Genomic DNA, 17,013 nt, shown 5'->3' with positions numbered 1-17,013 from the left:
TCAAATTGTTTTAGCCACTTTTTAGATAACTTCTCTTTTACAAACTGAGATTATGTACTTTCAAATTTTACCACACCGTTGTGTTTTGGGAATGATTTTATCTGTTGACTGATTAAACTGTTAGCGATCTGCTGCTGCCGTCTGATTAGACTGGATGAGATCTTTAAAGTACTTTATAGATAGAGAGTAAGGAAAATAAATGCATGTACAAATATCAAGTATAATCATAATACATCAAACTTATATGGTGCCTTGTATGAAACTCGAAGACGCTGATAAGGTATTAACTAATAAATTAAATATTTAGCATCTAAGTTTGTTTTTATGTTGACGATTTTCTGAATCATCTCATCCAGGCAGACAGAGGAAAAACCAGACATTTTTAAAGTCATTTCCATTCAAACCCTCCTTCTCTCTTTGTCAGAAATGAAAGTTTGTTGGAAGCAGCTATTTATTTATTTTTATTAGCTTCCAGACCTCGTCTTTGTGTGTGTGGAAGGAGAACCATGTGCAGGAATGTCCTAAAAGACGCACCTGTGTGTGTGTGCCACAGTTTCAGATCACCTTGTCCCGTCTGTGGAGCAGAACTGGGGAAATGAAACCATGCCGGTCCATTTTTGTCACTCGATTCCCAGAGATATTATCCTCCCCCCTGCCTCTCCACGCTGCTTTTTCCTCCTCTGCCTCTCTCCGTACTTACATTGTTCCTCGGGATCAAGTTCATGGAGGTCGAGGCTGGAGGAGGGTAATGGGACCCTCGTCCTTGTGTCTCGGCCCCAGCCCCCATACAGCTCCTCTGAATAGAACCCAGATTCCCTCTTTCTTTACTGGTCTGGTCTCCAGTTTCTGCCGAGCCGCATCGCTTCATGGCAGATGCATATTTCAGAGATTTAGTGTTCACATGTGGTCCAGTCTGTTTTCGGATAACGCACTGCTGCTCCTTCCAGTTTGATGTGCAAATACCACTCTGACAAACATAATGTACATATCTAAGGGTGATATATTATGCTTCCTTTAACCGGTTAGGATAAGTCTACGGTCTACACAAAACATCTTCATTACATTTTTCTTTTGCCCAAATTCTAACAGTATTTCCTTTCAGAATGAGCTGCTTTAGGGCGCCTTGTCGCCTTAAATCTAAATTAGCTGCTGGCCCAACCAGCGTCTACACTCGCACATGAAATTAGCTGCAAACAGATGTGCAATCATGCAACCATACATATTTGAAAAGCATTAGCAGAGCCTCCTGCACAACCAACAAGAATGCAGCAAGTGTTTTCTGAATGAAACGGCTCATTTTCCAGATAACAAAAAAACATGAATTTATTGCCAAAAAATGGCTGGATGTTGTTTTTTAACGCTTGTTGATTTTTTTTTTTTTTTTACCTTAAATGCAAAATGTACTTAATTCTTGCTTTTAGTGTCTTCTTTCATCAAATTCTTTATTATACTGTTTACTCCAGTTAACGATTAATCAATTTCTAAATTTGTTAATGATTATTTGAACAATCAAATCAATTGCATCAGCTATAATTACAGTTAATGCGATTTATCTGTTGCCAATTGCTCCGTCGTTTTGGTAGATGAAACATTTTAGTTTTATTTCTTACTTCTCCATATCAGACTCACTTTGAGGTTTGCTTTTTGGTTTCTTTACTCTTTTGATGGCTGAACTAATCCAGTCTATCTCTGCCTGCTGGAAGGTTTGTGGATGAGTGTGTGTGTGTGTGCGTGTGCAGGTGTGTGTGCGTGTGTGTGTTGCAGGATGGCGGATAAGGAAGCAGATTCTTAGAAGATGCACTCTGAACTCCTCTACTTTTATTTGATTTCCTGTTACAATGTAGGGCGCTCACCCCGTCTGCGTTTTTTTTTTTTTCCCTCCTGAGTTTCTCGCTCACTCAGCCCTGAGAGCAGTGAAGCGCTGCCAGTGGCCGGCTTGTTTGAGAGCAGCTGTGTTTGCTGTGAGATCTCCACTGTGGTTGTTTTACGTTAGCAGCCTGCAGGTCAAACTGCAGCTGGAAAGGCGTGAACCGCACCGTCCCCATGGCTCTAGCCTCTCCTAAGTGGGCTAAGTCTGGTGGCTAACCCTTGGAGCTTTTGTGTTTGGCGGCAGGATTAATCCATTCCACACTCCATCAGTCACTGGGCACAGGTTATTAATGCAGTGACAGAACGAACGCTCGCCAACACGGCTCCTTCACCCCTGCGACTTCCACTTCGTCCCCAAAGTTTGCAAAGGTGGCCTTGGCGTTGAGAGGCCATTTGTCAAAGCACAGGCAGAGTCTTCGCTTGGCTCCTTTTAATAAGGCTAGCTGGGCTCTGGGAGTTCAGGGCATGCACTCTGCTTTGCACATGCTCATGCAGTCCTGAGTGTCAGCCGCTGCATCCCGCGGGGCTTATAAAAGTCCCATTAACATGGCCGCCCTCATTGGTCCTGACAGGTTGATCAATTAGACCGCGACCCCGGGGCCGCTGCGACTCAGAGGTCATATAGGATGGATGGCCGGACCTTCACACCACTTCTCAGCCTCCCGCTCCGCGTTTCAACTGGTATCTGCGGCGCAGGTTGTTCATCACGGCCAGCGAACGGCTTCATGCCGATGTTTCAGGAGCGGCGCAGCTGCAGGTGAAGGATGATGCTTCACCTGAGATGCGTTCGATCTTCCTTTGATAAAATACAGGGAGCGTAAAAGTTTCCGCCTGCAGGAAGCTCCTTCTTCTTCTACGGAACGCTATTAGAGGAAAAACTGGGGGAAAAAACAATTCCTACTTTTTCCAGAATTCTGACTTTTTCTCTCTCAAAATTCTGATATTAAATTCAGAATTCTGACTTGAATATCAGGATTATGACCTTCCTTTTAAGAATTATGTTTTTCCCTCAGTATTCTGACTTTTTTCTTTGTTCTTATATTCTGTTGCAGTGTCAAAGTTCTTAACTTTGAACACTTTATCCATCCTTAACATACCTTTTATCACGGCCATTAATTTGATAGTCATGCTTTATTTTGAAAATCCAAACATAATATTTCTGATTTGATTCCATCAGTAGATTGTGTTTATAAGTTATTAATGCTTTATATCAACATGTTTTGAACATCACCAACTGATGTTAATATTTTATACCTTTCTTTAACTCATACTGGTTTTTAATGTGAAACAAATTCAAATTGTAACGGATAAAAATTCTCGACTGTTGTTAGTATCACAAGTTCCTGTTTTGGTAGATTTAACAGATTCAGAATAGAATATGAATTTTGTGAGTGACTTTGGTATCAAATTTGAGTGTTGTTTGGACTTGTTCTGCATTTTAAAGCGGCCATCTTTGTTCCGATCTCCATCTTAAGCAGTGAGGTCAAACTTTACAGGTGTTTAGTACACAGAGTTCACCTGACCTTTACAGCCTGAGTGTTTGCTGAGTGCGACACACCTGGAGGAGGCTGAGAGTCTGCAGTGTGTTTGGTAAATAGTCGACACTCCACAGAGCAAATGAAAGTAGCTCAGGTGTGTGTGTGTGGGTGTGTGGGTGTGTGTGTGTGTGCGTGTGTGCGTGCACGTGTGTGTGTTTGTCTTTTCATGTGGAGCTAATAAGAAGCAGATTTTCCAGGTGTATTTTTCCCTTATCTGCTTTTACTTTTGCATATTCAGCATTTCTGTTCAATTTAATGTGAATTCAGGTCATAGATTATAACAAACCTCCATCTGTAAAGAAAAATCTGCATCCAAACAAACCAGCAAAAGATTAAAAACAATCAAACACACAGCAGGAGGCAATATTGATGGACAAGAACCCCAAACTGAAGAATCAATGTAAACACAATGATCATCCAAGAATAAAGTGCTGAAACCTCTGGGTTTAACACACAGATGTTACCATGGAGACCTACTAGACAGGCACCTGTCTCAGGAATTTAAAAGTTCTCTGTGCCAAGCCGAGTCTGCCTGCCGTTGAAGACCAATTGTGAAAAACAAACTAAAATTATAAAGAAGGTAAAATTTCTCTTATTACACCAGAATGCTTTACATAGGCAAAGTCTTTGTCTCCATTATTTGTTGTTTTATTTCTTGTCCATCTTTGTCCTGCAAAGACTAAGCTATACAGATTTTCTAATATTCAAAACTTACATTTTTTTTGTTTTATTTTATTTTATTTTTACTGAACATATAAAGTACAAGAACATTTTACACTTGCAGGAAATTTAAAGTAGCTGTTTCTATCTTTTATTTATTTATTTATTTTTGCTTGCATGTATAAATTGCAGAAAAAATTCTCCTGGAAAGATCTTCATGTAGTCTTGCTTTTTTAATCTACGGAAGAGCATTAGGGCCACTGAAAATTTTTTAAAATTAATCTCAGCATTCTGACTTTTTGATCTCAAAAGATTAAAGTCAGAATTCTGAGATTGAATTTAGAATTCTAAAAAAATAAAAAGTCAGAATTCTGAAATTAAAGTCAGATTTTATGTTTTCATTGCCCTTAATCCTGTCCGTACTAATCCATCCTTTGATTGCAGAAGCTAGGATTTTAGTTTACATAACATTTCATGGGATTATCCCAATAATCTGATTTTCAGAGCATATGTGATTTGTAAATCTTTAAAAACGCAGCCTAAGCTCTTTATTATGGGCTTTATTTAGGTTTCCTTGCAGCGTTTTTGTCATTAAATAATCAATCACTTAGTTATTTCCGATAAATCAATCAGTCCAGTCTTCCTGGATGTGAAAGTGCTCCTATTTCTCTCTTCGCTTTGATCCAATGAGCTGTAAAAATGGTTAAAATGATCCATCATGGGAAGGAGGAGTCTGGTATGTAGTGCATAATGAGAGGAATGAAGCGTTGAGTTCGTGTGCGCTCTGTTTTCGGGGCGCCGTGGACCCAGAGCGCGGCGCTCGGGGGGAGCAGAGGGTTAAGAGCGGTGTCACACCCGCAGAGACGCTGCGCCTCCGTCCTAATGATGTCCACCGGCCTAATTGAATATTGACGTTCTGCGCGCGAGGGCTAAATAGCTTCTGTCTGCTTTACCTCCGCCTGCTGCAGCGTTTTAACCCGCCTGCTCTGATGATCGTTAATGCGCCTGTTACCAAGGTTACGAGCTTTTTGTCCGTTTGACGCAGCTTTACTTTTTTTTTAAGTGCTGTTGTAGATGTTTAATTAAAGAAGGCATTTTGTTGCATTAAAGTGACAGCTGAAGTCTGCTCCTTCTTTCTTTGTTTGCTGCTTCCATTTCAGTGATGAGCGTCATCCATGGGCGGTTGTAGATGGGGGCTGTCACGGGCCCATGGCCGCTCTTATTGCCTCTGATTCAAGAGATAATGTAAAATCTATTTATTTTTTATTATCATGATATAAACAAATTAAATACAAGTATTAAGAAACAAAACAAAATGTGTGAAAAGAGTGGAAAAAATACATTTTACAGAAACAATTTTTAGTTTCAGATTTTGTCCTGTTTTTTTTTTTGTTTGTTTGTTTTCCCCCTCTTTAATTTCAGACATTTTTTTCTCTGTTTCAAACATCTGCGGCTGTTCGTTACAAATCGAACCAAGAAGAAAATGTCAACACATGAGACACAAAAATGTGACACTGACAAATTTGTGCAACATGTTTAGTCCTTTTTGTTATATATATTTTTCTTAAGCCAATCACACACATATAGAATATCAATATGTTTTTCATTTTCAAACTTTGACACCAATGTAGCGCCATAGTTCTGCAACCTTCAGCTTTGGAGCTGAAAGTAGCTCCTTGTCTGACTTCTCTCCCTCTACTGGTCCCATCCCTCTCTACTGGTACCATCTCCCTCTACTGGTCCCATCTCCCTCTACTGGTCCCATCTCCCTCTACTGGTCCCATCTCCCTCTACTGGTCCCATCTCCCTCTACTGGTCCCATCCCTCTCTACTGGTCCCATCTCCCTCTACTGGTCCCATCTCCCTCTACTGGTCCCATCTCCCTCTACTGGTCCCATCCCTCTCTACTGGTCCCATCTCCCTCTACTGGTCCCATCCCTCTCTACTGGTCCCATCCCTCTCTACTGGTCCCATCTCCCTCTACTGGTCCCATCTCCCTCTACTGGTCCCATCTCCCTCTACTGGTCCCATCCCTCTCTACTGGTCCCATCCCTCTCTACTGGTCCCATCTCCCTCTACTGGTCCCATCCCTCTCTACTGGTCCCATCCCTCTCTACTGGTCCCATCCCTCTCTACTGGTCCCCAGTAGAGAGGGACCAGTGTAGTACAGTGTAATCCAAGCTGCATCCCAGCCACACAGGAAACAATCTCCCGTTTCTGTGTCCAGGATGCCATTAATCTGGGCGCAGGTTAACAAATGCGCTCGCATGGAAGGTGTATTTCATCTGCAGGCAGCCAATAACGGGACCGTTGTGTTGTTGGTCGGGGAGTAGCTCCACTTCAACACGTTTTTACTCACATTAAAATAAAAACTGCCCAAAAAGTTACTCAACCAAATTAAATAACAAAAAACACAATGTAACTAATATTTACAGACAATAATTCAGATATACTGGGTCAGGTACTTCCAAAAGGCTCAGCAGGTAGAAAGTAAGAGAAAAACAAAGTTTGCTCACAAACAAGAAGTCTTTCTTTGTCTTAAGCTGTAGATGCGTCTGCATCTTATGTTTTTGTTTTTCTTCTGTCAGTGAATTTTCTTGCACAAACGTAGAACAAATGTTTAAACCCAGTTCTGTTTGATTCGGGTGATGTGGTGGGACCTCTGACCTCAACCTCTTATTAATAAGAGCACAAGTGAAAATGTCAACAAAACAAACATGATGCAGTTAATTTACACCAATTTGTTTGATCCCATAAATGTAGGAGGGGCTTTTTGACCTTTGACCTTCAGAAACATTTATTAATATCTTAAGAATGATGGCAACACAAACACCATTTTGTTTGATCTGAAGGAGGTGTGTGTTGATCTCTGTCCCAGTGCTCACAGGGGTAAAGGATCCAGAAATTGTTCTCATCCAAGAGGACTGAAAATTACGGAAAAAGATGAGGGGCTTTGAAAATTAAAAAAAGATGATCTTTCTCAGAATCCTGACTTTATCAGTTTTGTTTCTTACCATCAGAATTGTGATTTTAATCCCAGAAATCTGACTTGATTTATTTTTCTCCTTTTCAGTGACCCTAATCTTCTTCTGTAGAAACTTAAAAAATTTTACTCAAGTAAAAATAAAAATTACAGTGTAGTAAAACAATTATTTTTCCAGTTAGTTACTCAGAAAAATGTAACTTGGATTCCCATATAAAAGCGTCTCTGTAGCAGAAGTCTGTACGTGTTTATTTAACTTCTGCTTCAACAAATAGTGATTTATTCATTTTGTCAGGAATGGAAGTGGGTTGAGGATGTTTTATTTTTTAAAAACCAGAGCCAGATTCTTAACTGTGCTGGTTCTTCCTACCTGACCGGGTCCAGTTCCTCCACGGCAGCGGTGCGTTTTCATCTGAAAAGCGGCGATGCCTCTCAGTAATCCATTAGGCTTCCATTAGCTCCGATTTGTGTGATTAGTTTTAATTAATCAGTTCGCTCCGTGACCTGCCCCCCCTCCTGCCTTCTCCTCACATTTCATTTCTACCCTCATTCCTCAGCTCTCCACCGACCAGCAGAACGAGGCGAGCGAATCCGTGACGAAGCTCGCCGAACGAACCGGGTTGTTTTTGTGCTTTGTGTGGTTCTGAACCAGAAGGGATTGTGATCTCATGTTTTACACATCCCGCTCCCCTGGAACAGTTGGTATCGATTAGAGCCGCGGTGTCCATCCTTCACCCTGATTTCCCCCCGGTCAGGCGCCACCCGCCATCTTTGCTGCACATCTCACATTCAAACGAAGGTTTTTATGCTTCGTTTGAAGAAGCAGGTCTGATTACCTGCTGAGGTATCAGGATGATGATCTGTCTTCCTTTCCTCCCTTCTCAGGACTCTTTCTACTATTGAGATAAATGAAAGATCAATTTATCCACCAGGCTTCGCTCCATTTCTCCTTCTCTGCTTTGGTTTTATTGGATCTGCTTCTGTCTAACTGGGGCTGTTGCAACAATTACTAATCAAATCGATTAGCCTGACTATATAATATTCTATATGTAATCAGGAAAAAAATGTGGAAATTTCTGATTTTGGAGAGTTGAAAATTTGCTTAAAAAGTAGAAATGTTGAGATTAATCTTTCTAAAATGGTCAACTATAATATTTTCTCACTTTCAAAAGTTTAAAATTTTAGGTTGAAATTAATCTAAAAATTTCTGCGTATTTTTCTCGCAAATTTTCAACTTTTAGAGCTCAGAACTTTCTGAGTTTGTCTGGTAAATTTCTGAGTTCTGAAAGTCAAAATTGTGCAACAAAAACTTTGAAGAAAGAATTTGGAGTTTCAAAATTTTAGCATTTTTGACTTTTGGAATTCAATCAGAAATTTTCCACAAAAAAAAAAAAAAAAAGTAGAGCATTTTTCGAAACCTGAAAATTATAAGATTAATCTCAGAATTTTTTTTTTCCAAAAATATATTTTTTAAACTTTCTAAAATAAAACAAAACTTTCAAAACTCAGAAATTTCCACTTTTTAATTGACCTCAAAATTCCTGAGCTTTTCCCACATTTTGACTTTGAATTTTCTTATTTCTAGAACATTTCTGAGACTAATTCCAGAATCTCTGGGTTTATTGGTTCACATTTTTGACTTTTTAAACTCAGAAATTTTCAAGTTCCGTCTAGAAAATTTCTGAGATTGATCACAAAATTTCTAAGTTTTTTGATGGAAAATTACTCTTTCTATCTGCAGTGGCTCTAATTCTTCATTGTCCAAACCATTTGGTGAATCTTTGCAGCCCTAAACGCGCCCCGTGCATGATTTGCTGTATTTCTTTATCTCTTGTAAACCCGTGAATCCGTCTGTCCCGCTGCGGCGGATCGAGGTTTTCTTTGTGTCTCCTGGGAAGACGCTGCCTGTCACCGTGGCGACGCAGCCTCCCATCCAGGCTGCTGGAGGCGGCCCAGCTGCTGTCACTCACCCTGCAGAGGGAGCAGCGGCTGACGCTGATGATAGAAATTCACCTTTTCTCTCCTACCAGGCCTCAGCAGATGCTTTTAGCTCCTACGATGAGTTAATCCTTGCTGTGAGTGCTGGAACGTAACCAGGACCTCGTTAGCTTGTTCTCTGGGTTAATTTGTTGTTGTTTTTTTTCTTACAGGTGATCTGTCATGCTTCACTGAACAGGTTATGATAGATCTATGGGCGATACAAAACATGATCATTTTTTGCACAAAATCATTTTTAGGTAATACAATTTTATGACACCTCAAATCAACATTTACACTTGCACTTGAAAATGGCTGCAAACAGATGCACAGTTTTATAACCGTACATGTTCAAAAAGCAGAAGTGGAGCCTCCTGCACAACCAACAAGAATGCAGGGAGTGGCATCTGAGTAGTGCATGAACAACAAAACACTTGCCTTTTCCAGCAGCCATTGTACAGCGCATAGAGTGGTAAAACCAGTTGACCAAACGTGCTGGAACTCAGCTTAGGTTGCTAGGTAACGGCCTGGGTTCCCCTGGTGTTGCTAGGTAATGGGCAGCGCCTGCTGATTTGTGACGTTACATTTTGAAGGTTTTTGAATCGACTTCTTTTTCAGACACCAAAAACATGAGCTTATTGCCAAACTGGCCGAGTGTTTTGGCTTTTTTCTAACTGATTTCTGCATTTTTCTAGTTATTTTGACCTGAAAAACGCAGAAATTATCCAAACGTCATATCATCTTCACTTTGCAATACTTTTCTGCTTATTATGCAGCTTTACTCAGATGCAGTCAGTGTTTACTGTAAGAAAACACACATTTTCTTTCTTCAAGATAACCTAAAAAATGCAGAAAAACGATGCCACTGAGGGGATCTCGGGGCTGCAGATGTCGTCCCACCATGAAATAATGATTGATGATGAGAATTTGATGATCGTACAGAATGTCTGTTTGAAACTTCCTTTATACATCCATGTCAGTCAATACACCATAAACCGACGGGAAAAGTGTTAAAATCTGTCATGTTTATTGCTTCTGGAGCCGATTGTTGACTTTTGTCTTTGTGATGCTAATGCGGTGCGCTCGTCCCTCCCCCGTCTGTTTCTGCAGGACTCCATGGTTCAACGGCTGGGGGTTCAACCTGCCTCGGGGTCAGTCTCTGCTGGATAAATGGAACCTCGTCCCCGAGGGCGTCGACATCCTGATGACCCACGGACCGCCGCTTGGTGAGTCCAGTCAGCCAATCACAGCTCCCCTCATCGCCATTAATCAAACATTAATCAATAATCTGATGTGCTGATGTGATGTGATGGGCAAAATGTTATGTTTCAGTTGTTGACTGTGTTTCTATGACTTTGTATTTTTATGATGTAAAACACTTTGAAATGCCTCGTTACTGAAAGGTGCTACACAAATAAAATTTGATTAATTGATTGAACGTCTGGAGGAATAACAAGCTGGGCAATTAATCGATCAATCAACCTTATCGATTCATCAATATTTTTTAAGATTTAATTATAAGTAACTATTCAGAAAAAGGTAAATAATTCCTTAATATTGACGAGCATCCTTAATAAGACGGAGCGTCGGCTCTGCAGGCGGAGCGTCGGCTCCGCAGGCGGAGCGTCGGCTCCGCAGGCGGAGCGTCGGCTCCGCAGGCGGAGCGTCGGCTCCGCAGGCGGAGCGTCGGCTCTGCAGGCGGTGGCCTGTGGATTTGCTCCGTCGTTCAGTATTTGTGTTTCCCTGCATGGAAACGAAGTAATCTCAGACTTTTCTTGTGGTTTTCGCAGCAGATTGATTAGTGTTTCCTCCTGGCTGTTTGGGTCTCGGTTGTTTTTTTCCTCGTTTCTACTCTCCATCTGGCTTTATTGAGTGATTTCCTTCCCTTTCGCCCACGGAGGCTTTCTGCTGCTGCGGCCGTTTGATTGCATGGAAACTCAATTTCTGCTGGAGAGGGAAGCAAACGGGTTCTGGAGCCGGTGAGGAGAGGTCTGGAATCATCTGGACCGGTTTAAACGTGTAGCTCCAAAGGCGCCATGTTGGCAGGATTTCACAGGGATCGCAGAGAAAAGCTGGTCTGACGGAAAAATCACTGAATAAATAACATTTATAAACCGTTGGTTCAAATATACACTGTAAAAACACAAAATCTCACCACTTACTATTGGGCTAGTGTGAATATCTTACCATTCAAGGGTTAGGGTTTATTAATCCGTCCGTCCATCCGTCCGTCCGTCCGTCCATCCATCCATCACTGCTGTTATCTATCCGTCTTTCCAGTCATTCGGTCTTTTTATCATCTGTTGTTTTCTTCATGCTGTTATTCGTTCATGACGCCTGCGATAAATTCAAGCTAAAGCTTCGTTTTAAAAATGATTCAAATATGAAAAACTTTGATAAAATGTTATTAATACTTAATTCCTTATAAGTGGATGCCTGGATAATTGCAGGTTTTCTAAATTCACACATAATTTTCTCTGCAATGAAAAAAAATCTGGTTTCAAAGTTTAGAACTTTAAAAATAGAAAAATTAACTTTAATTAAACAATGCATGAAGGAAACCCTATAAATGCTTTGTTGTTTTGTTTCCTGGAGATTTGTAATATAGTTTATAACACAGTATAGTTTCAGACTGTTGTCTTTCAAAGGTATTGTTCAGAGTACTGACATGTTTTATATCTAAGAGATAAAAGTCAGTAAAACGGTGAAATGAATGTATTTTTCAGGTTTCAGAGACTGGGTTCCTAAGGAGCTGCAGCGGGTCGGCTGCGTGGAGCTGCTCAACACGGTCCAGAAGAGAGTCCGGCCCAAACTTCACGCCTTTGGAGGCATTCATGAAGGTAAACAGAAAATACAGGTCTGGGTCAGCTGTAAAAGCACTGAAGTCACATAAAGCTGAAATACACTGTGCAAGACATATTTAAACTGGTTATTGATATTCTGACTTTTTTCTCAGAGTTATAATTTAGTGTCAATTTATGTCAGAATCCAAATAAATAACCAAACATTCTGGGCTCTATTACTATTATGTTGTAAACATTTACTTCCTTGTTATAAGATTTTCAAACCTGCGTTTCATCCCCACTGAACGCCGGTCCCAAATTTATTTGGTAGATTTGAGTTTTAAGACTAGAGTTGCCTGTTGCAGCAAAAACCATTTAAACAATTGTGATTGAGCGAATAAAGTCAGAATTCAGAGGAAAAATCTAAACGTTAAGAAAAAAAGACAAAATTCTGAGGAAAAAGTTTGAATTCTGATTTTAAAATGTCAGAATTCTGATCAAAGTTAAAATTCTGAGAAAAAAGTTAAAATTCTAAGTCAATTCTGAGATTAAAAAAAAGGTGGAGATTTTGAGGGAAAAGTTTGAATTCTGATTTACAAATAAATAGTCAAAATTCTAAGAAAATTGTCAAAATTTAGAATAAAAAAATCTAAGAAAAAGTCAAATTTCAGAGATTAAATCCAGAATTGAGGCTGTTTTCCCTCAGTGTTCCTCCTCCCCCTCCCGTAGTTTAGTGATGTATTCTGACGGCGTTGGTCCTTCCAGGGTACGGCATCATGACGGACGGCTTCACGACGTTCATCAACGCGTCGACGTGCACCGTCAGCTTCCAGCCCACCAACCCCCCCATCGTGTTCGACCTGCCCAACCCCTCCAGCTCCTGAGGCCGCCGCCATCGAACGCCGCCGTCAGGAGGAACGACTTTTCTACGAAGAAAAAAAAAAGAGATTCAACTGTTTCTTTGCAAGTTTTTTTTTTTTTTTTTTTTTTTTTTTTTTTGCTTTTGGAGAAAAAAGCGACGGGAAAACACGGCGCTAAAGGAGAATATCGGTGTTTTTCTGTTTGTTTTATTCTTATTCTGTGCCAACAGTCCAGGCTTTTTGCCTGGCATCACTCCATCATATTTGATTGTTGAAGAAGGTGAACGAGTCCCTTAAAAAAAAAAAAGAAACATGGTTTTACTGGAGAACGACGAAACATTGAAGTTGTTTTTGTCATCTTTAAACCAGCAGAACGTTTTGGGTTCGTCCCACCGGTATTCTCCTTTTTCTATGAGATTTTGTGGTTAAACAATCTTGCTCTTGATAAATATTGGTCAGAACTGTAAAATAAATGACGCTTTGTGAATTTGTACAATTTCTTTACGGTTTGGTTCGGCCAGACGACGGATGCCATTGTTTTTTATTTTACATTGTGTCATACGATAAATATTCAGTTTCTGTTTTGCTTTCTCGTCAGTTCTTTCTCTCCTCCTATTGGCTGACAGGGACGCTGCCTTAAACTAGCTTTAATGTTCTTATTTATTACCCATCATGCACCGCTGAACAACACCTGACGATCGGCGGGACAAAAAGCTACGAAAACAGCCACAATATTCACTTTTTTATCAAGGATTCCTCATCTGATTTGGAAAATGTATAATATCATATATATAAATTATATATTCATCTTTTAAAACATCTGTACTAAAGTTGTGTTTTGAAGAAGAAAAAAAAGATTTTCTGTATCTTCAGTGCTTGCATCATTTCTCCATGTTTTTGTAGAAACGGTCACAATCCAACAGGTGTTTTCCCTGAAACACGCCTGCCTAAACATGGATAACAAAGTGTAAAATCTGATAGTTTTTGTGTTTTATTGCTTTTTTTTTCTAATTTTGCACTGTGTGTAAATGCAATCTTGCTAGCACAAAAAATGTTTTGCCAATAGTCGTCTGAACTCAGCTGTAAATGCTCTTTTTCGTGCTCTCTCCCTCTCGCTGTTTCTCTGATTGTATCGCCATGGAAACGTTAGTTCTCTTTCAGTTTATTGTGATATTTAGCTGCCTTTATATGCAAATAAAATTGCAAGATTTTTACTTAAAGTTTTTTTTGAATAAGTGAAGATATCCGTCCAACTGTTTATCCAACCAGCCATATATATATATATATATATATATATATATATATAACAGTGTTGTGTTCAAGACCACCTAACCCGAGACCAAGACCAGAGTGTATCGAGACCGAGACAAGACCAAGACTTTTAGGGTCCGAGACCAAGTCAAGACCAAGACCGAGGAAAGTCGAGACCGAGTCAAGACCAAGACCAGCGGCCGCGCTACATGACACAATAAAATGTAAAATATGATCGAAATTGCTTCTCAGAATAATCTGAAAGATCCATATTCCCATAAAAACACCTAGATATTAAATACTTAATACATTTTACCAATATTAAATATTCCATTTATGTGCTAAAAAGTGTGATGGTCTCGTGCCATCCCTAAAAACATAACACCCTGGGAATTTGCCCATATTGCTCATATAAGAATCCACCACTGTCTGCACCATTAAACATAGCAATTGAGGCAATGCCCTGATGGTAAATAACACTCAACTATGAACACTGACCAAGGAGCAACAAGCAAGAAGTAACCAAACAGAAGGCGCTCATCGGGACTGTTTTCACTCTCTCCCAGTACATGAAGCCAGGTAGTCTGACACCATGGCAGACATTACAGCTGCCACTTTGAACAAAAACAAAGAGCAATGTGCATGCTCTGCGTGCTCTTTCGTTCTTGTGTTTTAGTTATTTGTTAATTTAAATATCAACGTACATAATTAAATAATGATGCAGTGTACACAGAGCATTACTAGAACAAAGAACGGGTGTTCTGTCAGGTCAGATCGTCATACACTTAACACGAACTCACGGTGTTCTGTCAGATCAGCATACGTTGTCAGATAGTCGTACGCTTAGCTCAGACATGCATACGCTGTCATTACCATATGATTTTATTTAATCAGCAACATAGAATCATGACGTAGATCATCATACACTTGGTTAACAGTTGTATGGCATCCAGCTGCAGCCAGACCTACTTTAAATACACTTTGAAACCACGACAACGCATGTATATCTATCTAGTTATCACATTATGTCATATTATAAACAATTTAATGACTTATTTTCGTCATAACTTGTTGCATATGCTGAACTGACAACTCTGACGGTCGGACTTCTTAATGCGCATGCGCTGGCATGGTACTCACTGCATGTATGCTAGGAACATAGAATCATGACGTAGATCTGTTATTAACAGTTGTATAGCATCCTGACTTAGCGGTTAAGTGAGTTTTACACGGGCGTGTGTTGTAGCTGACTCCAGCTGCAGCCAGACCTACTTTAAATACACTTTGAAACCACGACAACGCATGTATATCTATCTAGTTATCACATTATGTCATATTATAAACAATTTAATGAATTATTTTCGTCATAACTTGCTGCATATGGTGAACTGACAACTCCTCTGACGGTCGGACTTCTTAATGCGCATGCGCAGGCATGGTACTCACTGCACGTATGCTATTCTGACAGCGTATGGTAATCTGATAGAACAACGGCTCTCAGTGAGTGACACTCCAGTCCTATCTAATAAATAAAGAGCCGTGGAGAAGAATCGACTGTTTCTGAATGTCACATCACTATATTGCAGACTTTTGGACATAGCGTTGTGCTATATGTGCGACAAGTCAGTCAACATCTCCGCACAATAATTCAGGCAGTGAGTGACTTTTTTTCATCACAAATTCTTATGTGTCTCTGTACAGCTAGCTTTGCTAACATCACGTTAACGGAGCTTACCTTCTTTGAGCTACTTTTCTAAGTGACGAAAATAGTTAGACGTTGTCCCCATCGTCTCTGAAAGGAAGCGCTGCTGAGTTAGCTCTGGCCATCGGATTTCTTACTATTTATGCAGCGCTATTATATTACTGACGATTAGACAAACATTTTCTGCTGCTGAGAGAAAACCACTGCGCATGTCCTGGAGCGCCCCGTGCGAGTGAAAGGTGGGGAGGGGAAGGGGAAGGGGAGAAACACGTAGTTGCTTGGATTTTAATTGGTGCGTTTTGCATCCACTGAAAACAAAGATGTTAACAAATAAACTGGACAGTTTGCTGCACGTTTAGTGATATTTTCACAGTTGCGGTCTCAACTGGTCTTGCAATAAAATGCCGAGACAAGACCGAGACCAAATGCAGTCGAGTCCGAGACGAGACCGAGACCATCAGAAAACGGTCTTAAGACCGGACTCGAGGCCAAGACCGATCTCGAGTACCACAACACTGATATAATAAAATTCAACTAAAAATAAATAAAAAGTACATAAAGAAATATAAACATACAGACATAAGTTTAAAACATTCAATTGTAGTGCCTAAATAATATTACATATGACTTGAAATCAATCGCAAATGACGTCACTGTTGTCCAGATGTTCGGACAAAAAGCACAAACAAGATGGCGTCATAGGAAGAGCGTGTAACTGGAAGATGAGGACTCCCTAGCAGCTTCGTTTAAGTATTATCTGATACAGAAGCTCAGTGTAGATAAAGTTAAACGATGGTTGAAATGCAGAGGCCTCGAACTGAGCGGAAAGAAGGCAGCGTTGGTTGACAGGTAGGGGTTTTTTGGCTCAGTACTGTGGTAGCTAGCACTCGTTAGCACTGAGCTGTCTGGGCCTACCGCCATGTTCCCGCACCGGTGAAGGTAGAAATATTGATTCAGTTTTCCAATAGAATATCAATTTGGGAAAGCCTTTGAATCGATTATATCTCCTGTCGCGCCATGGTTATCAGCTAGCAGTGTCACCAGTTCAGCTCGGTGTCAAATAAAACAGTTTATCTTGAGTTTATTTGCGGTTGGAAAACAACTATTGGTGGGCCTTAAATTATACATATTAATAACCTGAATCAGCTGATCACCAATAAAATAAGAGTCACAGACGTTTTTCCCAAAGCTCAGTTTACCCTTGTTTGTTTGAAACTAAAATGGCCGCTGTTTTAAATTTAGTAGTTTGAAGTCATTTGCGACCGGCGCCATTAGGAGCTTTTATTTTATTTTGTTCCATTCCACTCATTCATTTCAGCTGCGTTACTTACCAAAAAACTGCACGAAGGTGTCCCATATTTCCTTAAATTAAACTGATCTTTTCTCTAAA

General features: G+C 40.2%; 1 protein-coding gene across 2 annotated transcripts in view; it reads left to right on the top strand.

Annotated features, from left to right (window-relative positions):
- Window positions 1-13,890, top strand: part of mpped2a (metallophosphoesterase domain containing 2a) — a 69,441-nt gene extending 55,551 nt beyond the window's left edge. For both annotated transcript variants that reach the window (XM_088004465.1, XM_088004466.1), the window contains exons 5-7: window positions 10,138-10,253; window positions 11,754-11,867; window positions 12,576-13,890. In XM_088004465.1, the coding sequence (XP_087860591.1) occupies window positions 10,138-10,253; window positions 11,754-11,867; window positions 12,576-12,694 (349 nt within the window). In that variant the 3' untranslated portion in view covers window positions 12,695-13,890. The remainder of the gene's footprint in view (window positions 1-10,137; window positions 10,254-11,753; window positions 11,868-12,575) is intronic.
- Window positions 13,891-17,013: the final 3,123 nt, after the last annotated feature.

The sequence above is a fragment of the Poecilia mexicana genome, unplaced genomic scaffold (assembly GCF_051168715.1).
Source record: "Poecilia mexicana isolate PSO_F unplaced genomic scaffold, ASM5116871v1 scaffold_3, whole genome shotgun sequence".
Lineage (NCBI taxonomy): Eukaryota > Metazoa > Chordata > Actinopteri > Cyprinodontiformes > Poeciliidae > Poecilia > Poecilia mexicana.
This window is presented reverse-complemented; position numbering and strand designations above follow the sequence as displayed.